The following is a 15,535-nucleotide window of genomic DNA, read 5'->3' as shown; positions in this document are numbered from 1 at the left end:
GGGTTTTTTTTTTTCTTCTTTCTTTTTTTCGCTCACCCACAAGCTTCACTGTGAGAAATATGACATCAAGCCAAAGAGGGGGAAAAATCCCGATTGGTAGGTACACCTCAGCATTAAGAGGGAACGCATGTCATGTCACCACCCGCTGTATATACATGTATACAATTATAAAGTGTCAAGTACCCGAAGCAGTCAACATGAAAGGAACAAAGACAAAAAGATTACGAAGCATAATCAAAAAAAAGGGAAAAAAAAAAAAAAGAAGCTAAAATTAGCAGGGTTTTGGGGGTTAAGAGGCAACGTAGTCAAGCCAACAGGTACATTGACGATGGTAGTGCTTTAAAAACACAAACCCTCCACCCCCCCCCCATATTCCCGAGTCCTGCGTTTGAAGAGCCCCCATAAAATTGGATTTGACTCAACGTGGATTTGTTTTTCAATAAGACAGAACCATAGATGCATTTTATAGAGTAAGTAACACTTCAATCAAACCCTTGTCTGATTCTTTCTGGAACATTTAGAGAGAAAAAACTGTTGCATCAAAATTGCGGTGAGCTTTCCTTGCATATGCCATGTTGTGGCAATGTTGTTTCTATGGTAACTGTACATTTCAGACCTGCAAAAGAATAGAAAAAGAGTAGTTTTCACTGGGAGGATTTGTCCTCGCTTCACCCGTACAGCAGCCACAAGGTGCTCGATAGACACTTTGCTTAGAAGCTCGAAGGCTGTGAGGACAAAACCAATACAAATCTAAATCAACTGCATAGTTGCTCCGCGTTTCTTTGTATCCATCATACCTTTGCCTAAGCACGTTTGCCCATGTATAAAACCCCTACTGTTACAAAGAAAGAAATGGCCCAGAAAGTGGACGTCATGGGTACATGATTTGAAGCGTTCTTTGCTCTTTAACAGATAAATCGACTCAAGTGCTTTAAAGTCTACTCCATTTCCTAAACAAGAAGGAAAAAGCAATGCAAAGATTAGATTTTTTGTGACACCCTGATTTGGTTCAAAGAGGAATAGATAGTTGTTTTTCTTTTTTTTTTCTTTTTTTTTTAAATTTGCCTTTATGTGTTTTTTTTTCTCCCCTCCGTTCACTGGCCCGTCTCACGGGCCGCGCAGAGTGACAATGGTGTCCAGCGGTGTCCTTGGCCGCCTCAGGGCCCGGCCCCCCCCTCAAACTGCTGCAGCCGAGGACTGTGCGCGCGGCCTCCGGCGGGCCCCTCCGCCTCCGGCGTCGACGACGCCCCCGAGCGCCGCCGCCCCCTGGCGCCGCGGGGCCCGGGGCCCGAGTCGGAGCCGGGGCCCAGCAGGCCCGGGGGGGCGTCGAGGAGCCCCTGCTCCCGCACCCGGGGCTTCCGGCCCCGGCGGGACGGGATGCCGTTGCAGCCGTCCTTCTTGAGGTGGCGGTGCAGGTGGTCCGAGCGCACGAAAGTCTTGAAGCAGCTGGAGCACTGATAGGGCCGCAGGCCGGTGTGCACGCGCATGTGGTTCTTCAGGTCGTAGTTGTGAGCAAAGGCGGCTCCACATTGCGTACAAAGGTAAGGCTTCTCTCCTGTATGCTTGCGCATGTGAACCTTGAGCTTGTCCTGTCTGGAAGAAAGAAAAAAATAAACTCAATTGCCGAGCGAGACAGAATACACAGACAAAAGCATACAAAGAAAACAAAGAGTATGAAACCACACCCATCTGATTACACACTAGTTCATTTTTCTTTTATCTTTCCTGCTACTAATTGACCTGAAACACATTCATTCTCACATGCGCAGTGGTCGGCTTAATATGCTTTGGATGGCTTTATTTACTATTAAACAGCCATCTTTTGGATCTCTTCCAATGAGATTATTCCGCCAGGCCAGCTGACGAGAAGCAATAAACTTCACATCTTTATCTGTGTAACTGCACACAAGAGCGCGACTGTGGACCGAACTCTGACTCCGACTTCCTCTCATGACATCCTGGAGCGCTTTTTTTTTTTTTAAACTTTGCGATGGCACATCGCCGCCCACTAAAGTCTATCAGGCTGCCTTAGCCTTCATCGGACTCTTGTCCCTCCCCCCTTGAGCCCTCACTATCTCTCCAGCTCTTAATCGTCTGACACTCCTGCACTCGGGGCAGAGGGCTCCTAAACAAACGGGCATGAGACACACAAACGCACACACAAACCATTTAAGTGGATTAGTTGTCATACAAGCAACAAATAAACCTGCGTCCAAATATAAAATAGAATATGTAGTGAGGTGAAACACCCCCACCCCCCCCACCCCACACACACAGGCCAAAGCCTCGGGAAACAGAATGGCACACTGACAGGCGTGAATTATTTAAAGAACAGGAGTGATTTATTACCGAGCGAGGCACACTCTTAACCCTGATCAAACAGGATTAAGATTACAATACCCCCCCTCCCCTCTGCCGGTCGAATTCAGCTAGAAGGCACATTCAGATGGCTCTTCCCTACCTGCCATGCCAGGCAGAGGTTCTGGGTGTTTCTAGACTGCTGCATCTATTTCCGGCACAAGTCCACTGATTAATTAATTGAAGGGATGATTTCAAGGAAAACGAAGTGCTCCGAAATACCGGGAAACCATGCACACTCACAGTCTACTGCTGTAGTCACATTTAACTGGAGTGACCAATGGCAGATTTCATTAGAGAGGTAAAAGGAGTGAGAGGGAGAGAGGAGGGTGGTGCTGGTGGTGTGACTGCTCTGCCGTGGGCAATAATCAACATAACCAGAGATCAAAAGTTCAAATTATTGCTTTGGAGCAGAGAGAGTACCATCCAGGACCTGTAATGCCCCTCTGTATCAGAACACTTTATAGCAGCCCTCCACTAGATAACGCTACCACGGCACGGCCTTCTTTTATAGGACCCCTCCGCTAAGATTCCAGGACTTTGCTATGAAGGCTGTCACAATAAAAATAGACCTTTATAACCGTTATAATCCGACCCCCCACCCCTTACAGATGGAATATTTTTTCATTACGATTACAACGTGATGTTGGAAATAACCCGGTTAGGGGATACTCAGTCCACCACCAGGGTAAACATGTAGATTGACAAACTGGGATGCCTCCTTAATGCACAGCTAAGTTGGTTAGTGCTAATGCTCCTAGCTGTGGTGTTTCCCTCTGCTGTCTGGGACTATGAGTACATGTGACATGGGGGAGTCGCTTACCGCGTAATTGGGCTTACCTGGTAAAGCGCACTTTGCAGATGGCGCATTCGTAAGGTTTCTCCCCCGTGTGTGTTCGGATGTGGCGGGGTAGCTTGCCTGCTCCTTGAATGACCTTGGAGCATATGGGGCATTTCTGGAAGGCCTTAGAGCGCATCTTCCTCTCGCCCCCACCTCCTCCGACCCCGCTGCCTCTCTCTCCCACCCCCCCCTCTCCTCCTCCTCCTCCTCTGTCTGGGCCTGTTCTGCCTCGTGATAACCGAAGCACTCCCTGTGTCTCAGCTGCAGAAGCTGGATCCTCATGCTGAGTGCTGTTAAAATAATTCAAGTAAAATTCCATGTCGGGGTCGTCCCCGTCTCCCTGTTCCTCCCCGGTCGTCGCACGCTCTTTCTGCCTCTCGATGGAGTCCATCATCTGCTGCAAGAGTGCACTGGCAGAACCCCTGTCCCTCGCCTCGGCCTCCCTACTCCCATCCTCTGCCTCGGCCTCCTGCCCCAGCGGAGACTCCGGGGCGAGGAAGAAGTGGCCGTTCTGGAACGCGGGGTAGAAAGACGATCTCGGACCTGCTCCGTTTCCCTGCCCCGCCTCCCCGTCGTCCTCGTCGTCCTCGTCGTCGTCCTCCTCTTCCTCCTGCGTTTGGGCCTGGGCCAGGGCGAGGGCCAGGGGGGAGTAGTACTCACCGGGGCCGACGGGCGCCCCGTTGCTGGGGATCCCGCCGTTACCGTGGTTAAAGTGCAGATGTGTGGGCAGGTCCCTGAGCTCTGGCGTGCTGCAGCTGCTGCTCCAGTGCGCCCCTTTCTGGAAGTACTCCAGGTACTCCCGGGCCCGGACCCGGTTGCCCTGCTCCCTGCCTCCTCTGCCCTTCCCCTCTTCATCTTCGTCTCTTCGCTCAATGCCCGCCTAGAGAACATGACGGGGGGGGGGGGGGGGGGGGGGAACAAAGCGAGTGAGTTCAGGAGACATTTGTACTCAAGCAGTACAGTGGAAAAGACAAAAAAATATAAATAAAAAAAAATAACTTTCTATAAAGCTCATTGACATAAGCAGATCACTATCTGGGTTTCCTGGATGCACACCCAGGGGGTTGTTATGCCCATGAGGACATGCATGTGCATCTCACAGCTATGCTTGATCACGCTGACGTGTAGCTGCGATATGCTGTGTCCCGAGTTGTGCACGCTTTGCTTCCACACACGCCATTGGCTCAGAATGATTAAGTGTTGAACCCAAAGGCTGTGGGCGTGTGCTTGGCATAGTGAGAGAGACTCATGAAGTCCATGATGTAAGCTTGATTATGCTAGCTATTTGATGAGGAGGAGGGGGGGCGGGGGTATGAGAACATCTCATTCCCTAAGTGGCTAAAGCAGGAGAACTACACTTTGAATGAGTTACACATCTAATGAGCACTAACTGCTTCTTAGATGGTGTCGGCTCTGCTGCATCTTTGTTTTCAACTCGTACGTTGTATCCTTAGGATTTCACTGACTCATTGGAGATCAAATGTCATCTCACTTGAATTTGACTTTAAAAACATGTCACTCATAGTTCTAGAATGGTCTTGTACCGGCGGGGAGAGCACTTTGGTGTCCAGCAGGTGGCTACAGACGTCCTTGACGGGTGGGACTTCCAGGAGGCGAGCGGCAGTGAGGATGTCCGCCACGCTGCTGTGGCTGACGGTCAACGTCGCCGTGTAGGCAAAGTCCAGCAGCGCCCCCAGAGCCTCCGCCGCCACAAAGTCGATGTTGTAGACGTTCTGTTGGTCCGCGGCGGCCCCGGACGTGAAGAGCTTGTGAAAGTAGGAGCTGCAGGACGCCAGGACGGAGCGGTGAGCCGGGAACTCCCGGTCCTCGGCGACCAGGAGCACGTCGCACAGCAGGCCGCTGAGCCGCTGCTTGTTCAGGCCGCCCAGGATGTCGGCGCTGTGCTCGGGGAACGGGATCCCCACGGGGCCTTCCTCCGCCTCGCCAGCCCCGCCCCTCCCTCCGCCGCCGCCGCTGCTTGCTGTCCCCCTGAGCCGCCTTCCACCCCTCCCACCGGCTCCTGACGACATCTTCCACCAGCCTGCCGCCGAGCCGCCTAGCACAGCCCCCACTCGTGTATCCGTCCTGCCGTCTGTCCGTCTGCCTGTCTGAGAGCAGAGGAGTAGGGTAGAGGGTTGGAATGGGGAGGGGGGGGGGGGGGCAAAGAAGGAAATAATAGATCAGTTCATGACATTGCTTATGTGGATTAAGGAAGAGAGAGAGGAATATTGATGTATTGATTCACCACAGTCACACTGGGAAGCTTCCAAACACAACCCCGGTACACACAAGCAACGTGAGTAGTACAAGTAGGACAAGCGCAGGTTTAACATAAGTTGTAATGATTAAGAAGAGCACAGGACCCAACTGCTTCACCAAAGATTCTATCCTCCATGCTAGGAAGCAGACCAAATCAAATATATCTATATATAGATATCTATCCATCCATCTATATATAGATTCATGACAGACACACACAAACACATAGTTGTATGTATACACATATACATACAGATACACACAAACAAATGTATTTAAGTTAAGTGCTATCAGGTTTCAGCTTTCAAAGCAAGACAGATTGAAAAATAATTAGATTTGTCAGAAGTCATAAGAGTCAAATGTTAATGAAAATGCCGCTACAAGTTGAAACTTATTTGACCTCAATCCTATTTCTCGTAAACTGTGTATGAACTTCAACTCAAAATCGGCCTGAACTGACATTGAAATATTTCACCAGAGCCGCGAGGTAACTGGATAAATACTACACCGTAACGCCGCGACGCAGCGCGTCACATCAGCGGTTTTGAAGCAAATTGACTTGCACAACGAGTGCATTTACAGATCAAGTGTGCCAATGTGCAATAATGTGGGTTTCTGGTGGCTCACAACAATTGTGGAAGCATTTCCGCTAAAACACCATGTGTGGATGAATAACTGAGTGAGGATGTTTATGTACAATATATGTGTATGCAGGTGGCTATATTTACCTGTGTGTGTGTGTGTGTGTGTGTGTGTGCAAGAAGAGAAGGTGGAGGACAAATAGGCACAGGACAGTGGGGATCAGAGTGCATGCTGGGAGCAGGACTGTGCAGCTTCTGTCAGTCAAGAGAGCAAGGGAGGTGGAGGGAAAAGGGAAAAGGGCGAGGGGGGGGTTTCAGACCCTGTGGAAAAACTCCACAGGAGGAGGACACGCAACAAGCTGCGAGGGAACAGCATTAAAAAGCGAGGTTGTCAATCCGGTCTGAGCTGGTTACCCCACCCTGCACTGTGTGCCAAGTTTCAAGGGAGGCTGTCCCCTCGCTCACTCACGTGCGGGGGGAGATTAAAAATGATCGACTGAAGCCTGCGCAGTGGGAGAGGGGAGGGGGGTGGGTGGGTGGGGGGGGGGGGGTTTGTCAGAACAAGCCATCCTCGATTTCTCCGTTGAAGCGCTCACACGGCAAACGCATCACGGAGTGCGTCGATAGCGCACGTGAGCGCACACGCAGGACATCTGACCCTCGCCGACCCTCCCCTCTGCCCTTCTCCATCTGCCAGTTGAGACCCAGCAGCGGGTGAGGCTGGGGAGGGTTTGGATGGGAGTATTGCGCTGCCCAAGAGGGAGGCTTTCGAAAAGCCATTCCTCCAGATCAGCCCTCCTGGTATGTTTGTGCGCTACACCCCACCACCAAACCTGCCTAACCTGGCCGCCCCTCCCCTTGGCTTCCCGAGTTCATCGGTCCTTCTTCCCTCCTCGGATACGTCCGCCGTTGTAAAGAGAAACGCCCGTCTCCACACCTTGAGATCTGGCGACATGTCAGCTCTGCCGGGCCGGTGAGTGAGCGGTAATGTAAAGTGAATATGAAACACATTACTAGGGAGGTGTGGCGGGGGGGGGGGAGCAGGAGAACTGGTTTGTTTCAAATGGTCATGATCCTCAAAATACAGAATAAAGACAGTTTTCCCCATTCGTGATGAAGTTTGTTCATTGAAATACCACTGGTCGTTTTTAAGGGAAGTGCTTTGTTCGAGTAAGGGAGTAAACTATCCAACGGCTGCACCGTCTCTCGCTTCCCGACCGTACGCCCCCCCTTAACTCAATTCTGTTTTTTAACGGGGGCAGCCGACCACAAAAGCTTCTGCCAACGCCGCCAACGTCTCACACAGAGCTCCGCTGGTAACGGACCCTCCGACTTGGCAAATTCTATCATCCAAGCCCTCGTCCGAATATACGCCGAGGAGCGAAAGGCGAGTGCAGAGACAAAAAGAGGTGGCACAAGAGAGAGAGAGAGAGAGAGAGAGAGAGAGAACAGAGTGAGGACAAAGGGCAACGGCATTGGCTACTGGTCACGTCCTTCACGGGTGGAAATAGATCTCCGAGAGCCCATCCAGACCCGAGGCGACCTGCTGTTCTCTAGAACAGACACACACACAGCACCTGCACTAGACCAGGCTTTGCCGCGGGCTCGTGTGGCGGGTTATCCCCCATACATATAGCTGACCCCGGGTCACGGCTTTGTCGGGTAAGACGTTTAGCTGAGAGGAGATAAAACACATTAACACACACACACACACACACACACGCGCGCGCAAGTCAGTGTCAACAGCGCACGGAGGGACTACGCTGTCCCCGAATGACCCCCCCCCACCCCCCTGCAAAGAGCACTAAGACAGAGGAAACACAGTGCAACAAACCTGATCCTGACACCTCCTCATGGCTCCGAACATTCCTTATCACTAATTCATGCCTGCGGGTGACGCGGCCCGCAACCCAGCACGAAGCGGTGCAGCAGCAGCAGCAGCGTTCCACTTCCCGGGAAGGTCGTTCTCTCAATGCCCACTGGAAGAGCACCCAGGGCTGCTTTGCAAGTCAAACAGCTACTTCAACACGGGGCCAACCCACCTCCGCCCTGATCACCTCCAGCTCATCCGTGGCGTCCCTGTACCTCCCCCCCTCCCATATATATATATATATATCTCTACACACAGCGAGGACAAACATCGAAGTTGCCGCTCGGGAACAAAACAACCCACACCGGTCTCGGCGAGTGTGTGGCGTGCGTGTTCTTCCCATCCATGCCAAGGCGGTCACGCCCAGCTGTCTTGTCATTCACTGAAGAAACTGCCATCGGCCTGTGGTGGAAGTTGGTCAAAGCGTTTTTAATCGTGCCTGAGATGCATCATCTGAGGGCTGCAGAATTTCCACTCTGGGAGTATCTCCGTCTTTGGCTGACTCATACCAGTCATTCCTAAATACCAAAAGGAACAAACTGTTAACCCTGTGTAACCTTGGAGGTTTCTTGACCAAAAATAAACCACCCAACGGGCACGGTTTAGGGGTTCGCTTAAACTCTACAAAATTTTAAATGGAAGATAATTACTATCAGACAGGCCATTGGAACGATTACTGCAACTCTGGATTTAACTCTACTGAACTGCTGAAAAGCAAACATCTCTTTTTGGTCTCTTTTTATTAAACATTTTCATTTGCAAAAAGTGATCGGCTCGTAGAACATAATACATAGTTGATAAACTACTGAGAAACCCAAGCAAATACAACTGAATTATTAATCCCTTAAACCTTAAATTTTGATGGAGCACAGATGGGCTCGTGTTTTTTAACTGAAGTACAACGCACCTATACATATTATACCTCGATACAGTACTTTTGATTAGCTTAGTGATTTTACAAGAGAACAATTCTATCAAGTTTTACTAAGGTGATAACTTAATGCATGCAAGTGTTTGATTTAAGATAACGGAGGCAAAGTCGGGACTGAAAACTAAGGACATTAAACAAGAAGTTCAAGAATTGGGTTGGCCCTTCGCTCGCCACGTTCTGACCCGTAATCATTTCACAGACTCTCTCTCAAACTGGCCTCCGAAAGGCAGCAAAACCTGCCTAACCCCGCCCTGCTGCGAGGGAATCACCTACTCGAGTCCAGGGGGGTTCAAGGTCGGACCAAGACAACCGCGAGGGGGGTGGGGGGGGCGGTTTCTTGGAAGAGTGGATGTTTAACGAGTGCCACGGGCCGAGTGACTCGCCGTGGCAGAAGCGGTGGGAGGGAAACCTGATAGGTCGCATTGGACGAGAAGCAGGAAGAGGACGAGCGGCCGATAAAGCCGAAGTCGCGCGGGCTGCTCCCGGGCCTCGCAGCTTTCACTAGAACCTAAACCAGGAAGTGGGAGCCAAAACAGACACACAATGCCAGTGAAAAGGTAGTGGGCGAGGCAGGGCGTTACAACTCGACACTCAACAAGGTGGCGACCGAGGAATCCGGCTCACGTGTCAATGATAAACTCGGATGAAATCTCATTCTCAGTCACCTGGTGCAACCTGCTCCCATAAGAAGGAAAGTTACCACACGCACGTCGAGCAAAGTTTAATGTGGGGAAGCCAGCAGGGGGTTTTATGATGTTATAAAAAAAGGTCTATGTTTGCTCTGCCAGATAGCAAAGGAAGTCGAAAAATTAAACCTGGAGCGAATTACTGGAAACTCTCACAGTGTTCTAACAGTGTCAGTATTTTGTTTTTATTTTGATTGTTTGTATTATTCAGATCATCTGTATAGCCACAGGCCAGCAAAGAAAAAAACACACATTGTAGCTTTATCCAGAGCAACAGCGGTGACTTTCCACTTCCACCAAACTTAGCTTGGACACACTCACAGAAGTATGATGATTAAACTCGGTGTTGATTTCTCAGTCTGTAGTTAGTGGCGTTGGATTGCACAATATTCTAAAAACTTCATGTTCATCCGTTGGTTAATGACGCAGACAAAATAACATAACAAGATAATGTAACATAGTTCAATGCCACTCGACTAAAATGTGCAGGATATGAAGAGTTGGGACAACATACAAAACAACTGAAATAGTCATCTCAGCAAAAGTGATTTACGGTGTAGTGCAGGCGTTTCAACTAATTCATTCATTTCAAAATGTCTGTTTCTGTTCAGTAAATACCAATAAAAGCTAGTTGAAATATAGTCTTTTCATGGTAAAGTCACATGTAAAGGGTACTGGCACAGTGCACATGTGACTTCACCAACCTGATCCACGGCCGGAGTTCCCTTTAGCTCTGACACCAGGAAGCAGAGGTCTGCCACATGGCTTCAGAGGCAGCGCCACAAGCCAGCGCGCCGTCTACTACAGCGGGCCGGCGGCTCCGTCCGGGCCCAGCGGCGCTGTGGGCATGCGCAGCACACGGCTTCCTGTGAGTCAGTGACAGGCGTGTAACAGAACCCGCTCTGTTATCAGATGACCAGCTCGCTCTCCCACTCTCTCTCTCTCTCTCTCTCTTTCTCTCTCTCACTCTTCCTCTCATCTGTCGCTCTCATCTCATCGTTGCTCCATCTCTGTCTCAGACTCTGCGCTGCACACTGCCCACCACAGCGCCCACTTCCCCTTTCCACTGCTGAGAAGGCAAAGCGGCACGGACGCGACCCACCCACCCCCCCCTCCCTCCCTCCCTCCCTTCCCTTCCTCCCGCTTCTCGAGGTCCTTTGATGGAAACCCACCCATCTTCTCTGCTGTTTCATCCCAGATGGCTTCGACCTGCAGAAGGTGTCAGGACCAGTCACGTATCCCCTTCTTGAACAGTTGGCCTTCCTGAGTCGTTTCATCTCCATCACAGTGTCATTATAAAAAATGCGTTATAACGCCTAAAACGGAAATCAGCCTAACCCTCAATTAGGATACCCCCAAAAGACACCTCCTGACTCCAAAAGTGTCAGGATCTGGTCTAGCTTTGCCCACAGACTGAAAAACATGCCAGCCTCTTCCTCTCACACTCTAATTTGATCAGGTTGTGTTAGCCTCTCCATAATAAATGTCCCAGGAGAGAACAGAAGAAGCCCCTTTACTCCCCCTAGACTTCAGCACAACAACAGAAAAACAACAGAGAGGGGTTTGTCTATCTGCCTAGCCTGGCTGGAAGCTGTGGTACACTGAACAGCTGACCAGGGGAACCAAACATTAGGGGGAAGTGAAGCTGCATTTACCAAGGAAAAGGCAGATAAAAGTAGAATGTTTCCACTTTTACACACTAACATCGAGAGCTGGTGCGGCAGCACACCAAATGGTGCTGCTTGGTAAGAATCGAATGAATAGTGCGCAGCCAACATTTCAATCTCGAAAATAAAAGCCTTAAACTGCCACGGCGACATCACGCAAACCTGTCCTCTCCGTCTGTCCGAACCTGCTAGTTTCAGGCCGTAGTGGTGGAGGCACAAACATACAGGAATATCAAACTGTATTCAGCCTCACCGCCAAATTGATGGGTGGTGTCTTAGACCTGCCCACAGCCACTGAAGTCCCCTGCAATTCCCCTGGAGTCTATTGTTGGTAACACAGACGCACACACACACACACGCACACACACACACACACACACACACACACACACAAAACATTTGCCGTACTAGTTTAACCTCTTGCTGGAATTTACTTGCGCTAACTGTACTAATCTTCCATAGTAGCACCTAGAAAGTGGGGGTAGAATCAGGACTCATGGAATACTAGTGCAACTAAAATTGTCTGTGACATTGAACCGGATAAAAAAGATTACAACCTCATCTGTTCCCGCCTTCCTTAGAAGCATTCCTAACACTTTCCCAGCAGTTGGGCGTCTTCGTGCACAGCGATCTTGTACCCTCGCCGTGCCCACGTGTTTAAAAAAAAAAAAAAAACGGGTTAAACGAGTATGTAAAAGCCAAAAGAAACATGCATCTGGTTATCGTGCCAGACAGTCAGAGTTAATGAGAAGTCTCTCCAACAGTTTAGACCGGACGGGCGAGATCAGAATGCGCTTTTGACAAGGAGGTAAGGAAACGGGTTGAGTGGACAAGGAGAAAAACACGCCGTGAGATCGATTCTGGCTGCTCGCACCATGGGCCGTTCTCCAGCGTAGCTCGGTGTGCTTAAGTCTTCTTCTGACATGGCATTGGAGCGTACCCTACCACTTGCCCCTCAGCCAGGAGAGATGTCTGAAGTTTCTCCGATAAACTCAACGGCTCACCTGCACCCTGTCAACGCCGATCGCTCTGCCAGTTCAGCGCGCGTCTGATGCAGTGGTTTAGTGCAATTACTTTAACACCCCCCCCCCCTAAAGGAGCAGCAGCACAGGATGTGCAACTGTCTTCATCTTTCCACTCTACTAATAATAGCATTGTTGCCATAATCACAGAGGTAGACGAAAGCCTGAAAAAGAAGATTGTGTTTTAAGATGGTCACAAACGCAGACGCAGTCGGCGTTCCCCTGAAGAACTTTGTGGCATAAACTATTTCTACGAGCGGTGTTCTGTGCAGCACCTTACACTCGGCACTGACCTATTTGCCACTCCCTCTTTCATCTGCAAGTGGGTCAAGATCTCTGAACTCTATCGAGCCCAATCTCTCTCTCTCTCTCTCTTTCACGCACACACACAACACGCTATGGTATTTATTCCCTCTGCTTGCCTCTCTTCTCCCCTCAGTCGCGGTCTAAATACACAGCGTGTGTGTGTGTATGTATTTATGTATGTACGTCTGTCTTTAGAGGGCTTACCAAATAGGCAGAAAACGTTTCCTGGGCCCTACTTGCCTCCCCTGCCTGCCGGCCAGCTCTGCTGCCTCCGTCTCTGGGCAGGGCTCACGCTTTGCCAGACAGGAAACTTGCGAGTGGCCCTAGTCATAGAGGCAAGCCCTTGCCTGATCCCACACAAACAGACACCTCACCTCGCCCCCCTCTCCCCCTCCTCCACACACACACACACAGACAGAAACTACAAGCACCACAACCACCACCCCCCTCCGGTTTTAGCCCACAACTAGGCTCCGCATCGCCCGATCTCATTGGTGTGACAGCGGCTCACTCACCACACCTCCTCGTCGGGATAGGCTGGCAGTTGTTCCCTTTCCTGGATGGCCGAGGGCAAGGCACTCTGGGATACGGAGTTCTGAAACCCCACTGGACCTGCTTCGCAGCCCCGGCTCCGGACTACGAGTACCAGCTCTCTCTGCCCTCACCGCCCCCACTATCTCCCAGCCCTGCTCGAACGTAAGCACCCAGGGCTGAATTATACACTACAGTATGTTGCTAGCAGGCTGCCAGGTATTAAAGTACAGACCAGCCATCAAGCAGGGCCGAGCCTCGGATGAAAAAAAAAAATGTTTAAAAAAAAGAAGCACATTTTAGCCTTAACTGTCAGATCAGCAACATCAGCGGTGGATTCTTTCAATTGGCTCGCACTCTCCGACACACTTAAAACTCCTGACCTAAATTATGACTTATTGCAAACAGTCCGGTGCCACCACAACGTGCGCCGCGGGACAAACCCACAACTTGCCCGGCTCGGAGCGCCTCGACCGCCACGGCCTCGAAAAGTTGTTACCATTGCGTACACCTTGTCCAGTACCATTATTTTTGGTTGCTCCTTCCCCTTCGTTCAGCAATAACCGACCCCCCCCCCCACCCCCCAACACTCCCCTCCCCGTCCCTCCCCAGAGCCCCACTCCTTCGCCCCCCCCCCCCCCCCCCTCCTCCTCCTCCTCCTTTAAGTGTTTCCACCTGCCTTGAAAAGTTAATACCATTGAACACATCCTATAAACTTTATCTCAAGATTCCCCAGAGGTAAAGAGCAGCACAGAGGAAGTACTTTAGGAGGATTAAAAAAAAAAAAAAAAAACAGGAACCTTAACTAGAGGGACTACTGCTGCAACCCACCTCTCCTCTCCGGCCAACCCCCCCACCCTGCTCTCCTTTCTGTCCCCCTCCCTCATTCCTCCCTCTCTCCTCTCCTCCTCTGCCCTGCTCCCCTCTGATCGTCAGGCCCAGGGCTGACAGCAGGGTGTAAGGGGGTGGGGGGTGGGGGGATGGTGGCAGGTTGCCTTTAGCTCACCTGCGATGGCCGTGGTGAAGCTTGTTGTGGGTTAGCTCAGCCCTCTCCTCTCCTCCTCTCCCTCTCACTGTTGTGCAGCTTAAAGCCCCGTATGCGCTAACCAAGCAGCAGCAGATCAACTCAATTCCCTTCCTGGTTTCTGGAGGGCAAAGAGGTCCCTCCCTTTCCCTTTCTCTCTCTCTCTCTCTCTCTCTCTCCCTCCCTCGCTCACTCTCACTCCCTCTCTCTTAAAGGAACAGCATCCCCCCCTCCGTCTCCCCTCCCCTTCGGTGAAACAAAGTAAAGTGGAAATGTATTCATCAAAAGTGGACAGTCGTCAGAGCAATAACGCCATTCAGGGACGACACAAATCGTTAACCCGTTCCCTCCCGCTCGGTGGTTCCACTGTGAATGTCAGCCAATGGTTCCATCTGTGGACACTCAGATGTTTGCTTGAAGGGTAAATTAAAACTCTTGTCAATTCTCACCCACCTCATCTCTCACTGCTCCTTTTCTATGTGAGTCTAGTCGCACCCACCCTTTCTATTGCCTGAGGTCATGGTGTCCCACCCCAATAGCAAGCCATGGCACATTCCAACACATACAGCAGGGGCTGCCAGCAGCCCCCCTCGATCCACTTTTCTGGCGCGGCCCCGGTCTCTGATCATAATACCTGCCAAGCTCCAACAGGTGAGGCTTCGGAGTACACATTACTAATAAGAAAGATGTCTTATTATTCCTCAGTGGGAAATTGCAAGATCCCACGTGTGAATTCAGAGCTATTGCGCTTGATGTTGCGCCACTTCAAACCGCCCACCCGCACACGCCCCCTCAGGGAGCGCAGGCCAGCCATTGTACCACAGAGTGGGCCGGAGCACAAGATGTATTCGGTGATTCCTTGGCGCCCCTTAAATTGGCGTTAAGTCACATGTTTGAAGCCCACACTATGGTAAAAAACAAAAAAAACAAAAACATGCCTAACACGGTGTTGCTGCGTGTACTCGGCTGCCCTCTGCGCTCCTCACAGGAGCCGTGACTCCCACAGTGCACACACACACACACCATTAAGGAGAATCAAGGGGCTATTTGGGCCGAGCGAGGTAGTGACACGCCCTTTGCCTAGAGGGCACTGTAGAGAACAGTTTCTGCTTTGGCACGAGGGAAATGGCAGATTTTTAAAGATCAGAATAAGACACGAGTCGCAGTTGGGTGCATGGTGACATCACTCTCCGTAACGTGCGAAGTGAAGGGGATGCAGGTGGGGAGGAGTTGCAGCCGCCTTGGCGAAATGAAAACCTCAAACAAATACACGAATCCATAATGTTTGCACGACTTGCCTTCTGTTGAAAACGAGTGGAGTCCTCCTCACGCGTCCATGGAGCCCGTGGCTGAGACGTTGTCAGACATTTTTTAATGGGAGCGTCATCTCCGCAGGTCCTCTTCCAAGTTCAGACATCAAATCCGTGTTCATCATTTCCATCTGAATAATGTTTATGAT

General features: G+C 50.8%; 1 protein-coding gene across 1 annotated transcript; it reads right to left on the bottom strand.

Moving 5' to 3' along the window:
- Positions 1 to 15,444, bottom strand: zbtb7a (zinc finger and BTB domain containing 7a). Its single transcript, XM_062563510.1, has 5 exons — positions 15,407 to 15,444; positions 12,726 to 12,798; positions 4,744 to 5,307; positions 3,199 to 4,079; positions 1 to 1,593 (listed from the first exon to the last, which is right to left on the bottom strand). The coding sequence occupies exons 1-5, from the start codon at positions 15,442 to 15,444 to the stop codon at positions 1,158 to 1,160; spliced, it is 1,992 nt and encodes a 663-aa protein (XP_062419494.1). The 3' UTR covers positions 1 to 1,157.
- Between the last annotated feature and the right edge of the window lie 91 nt (positions 15,445 to 15,535).

Source organism: Pungitius pungitius, chromosome 7 (genome assembly GCF_949316345.1).
Source record: "Pungitius pungitius chromosome 7, fPunPun2.1, whole genome shotgun sequence".
Taxonomy (NCBI): domain Eukaryota; kingdom Metazoa; phylum Chordata; class Actinopteri; order Perciformes; family Gasterosteidae; genus Pungitius; species Pungitius pungitius.
The sequence above is the reverse complement of the archived record's forward strand: the minus strand, read 5'-3'. Positions and strand labels throughout refer to the sequence as shown.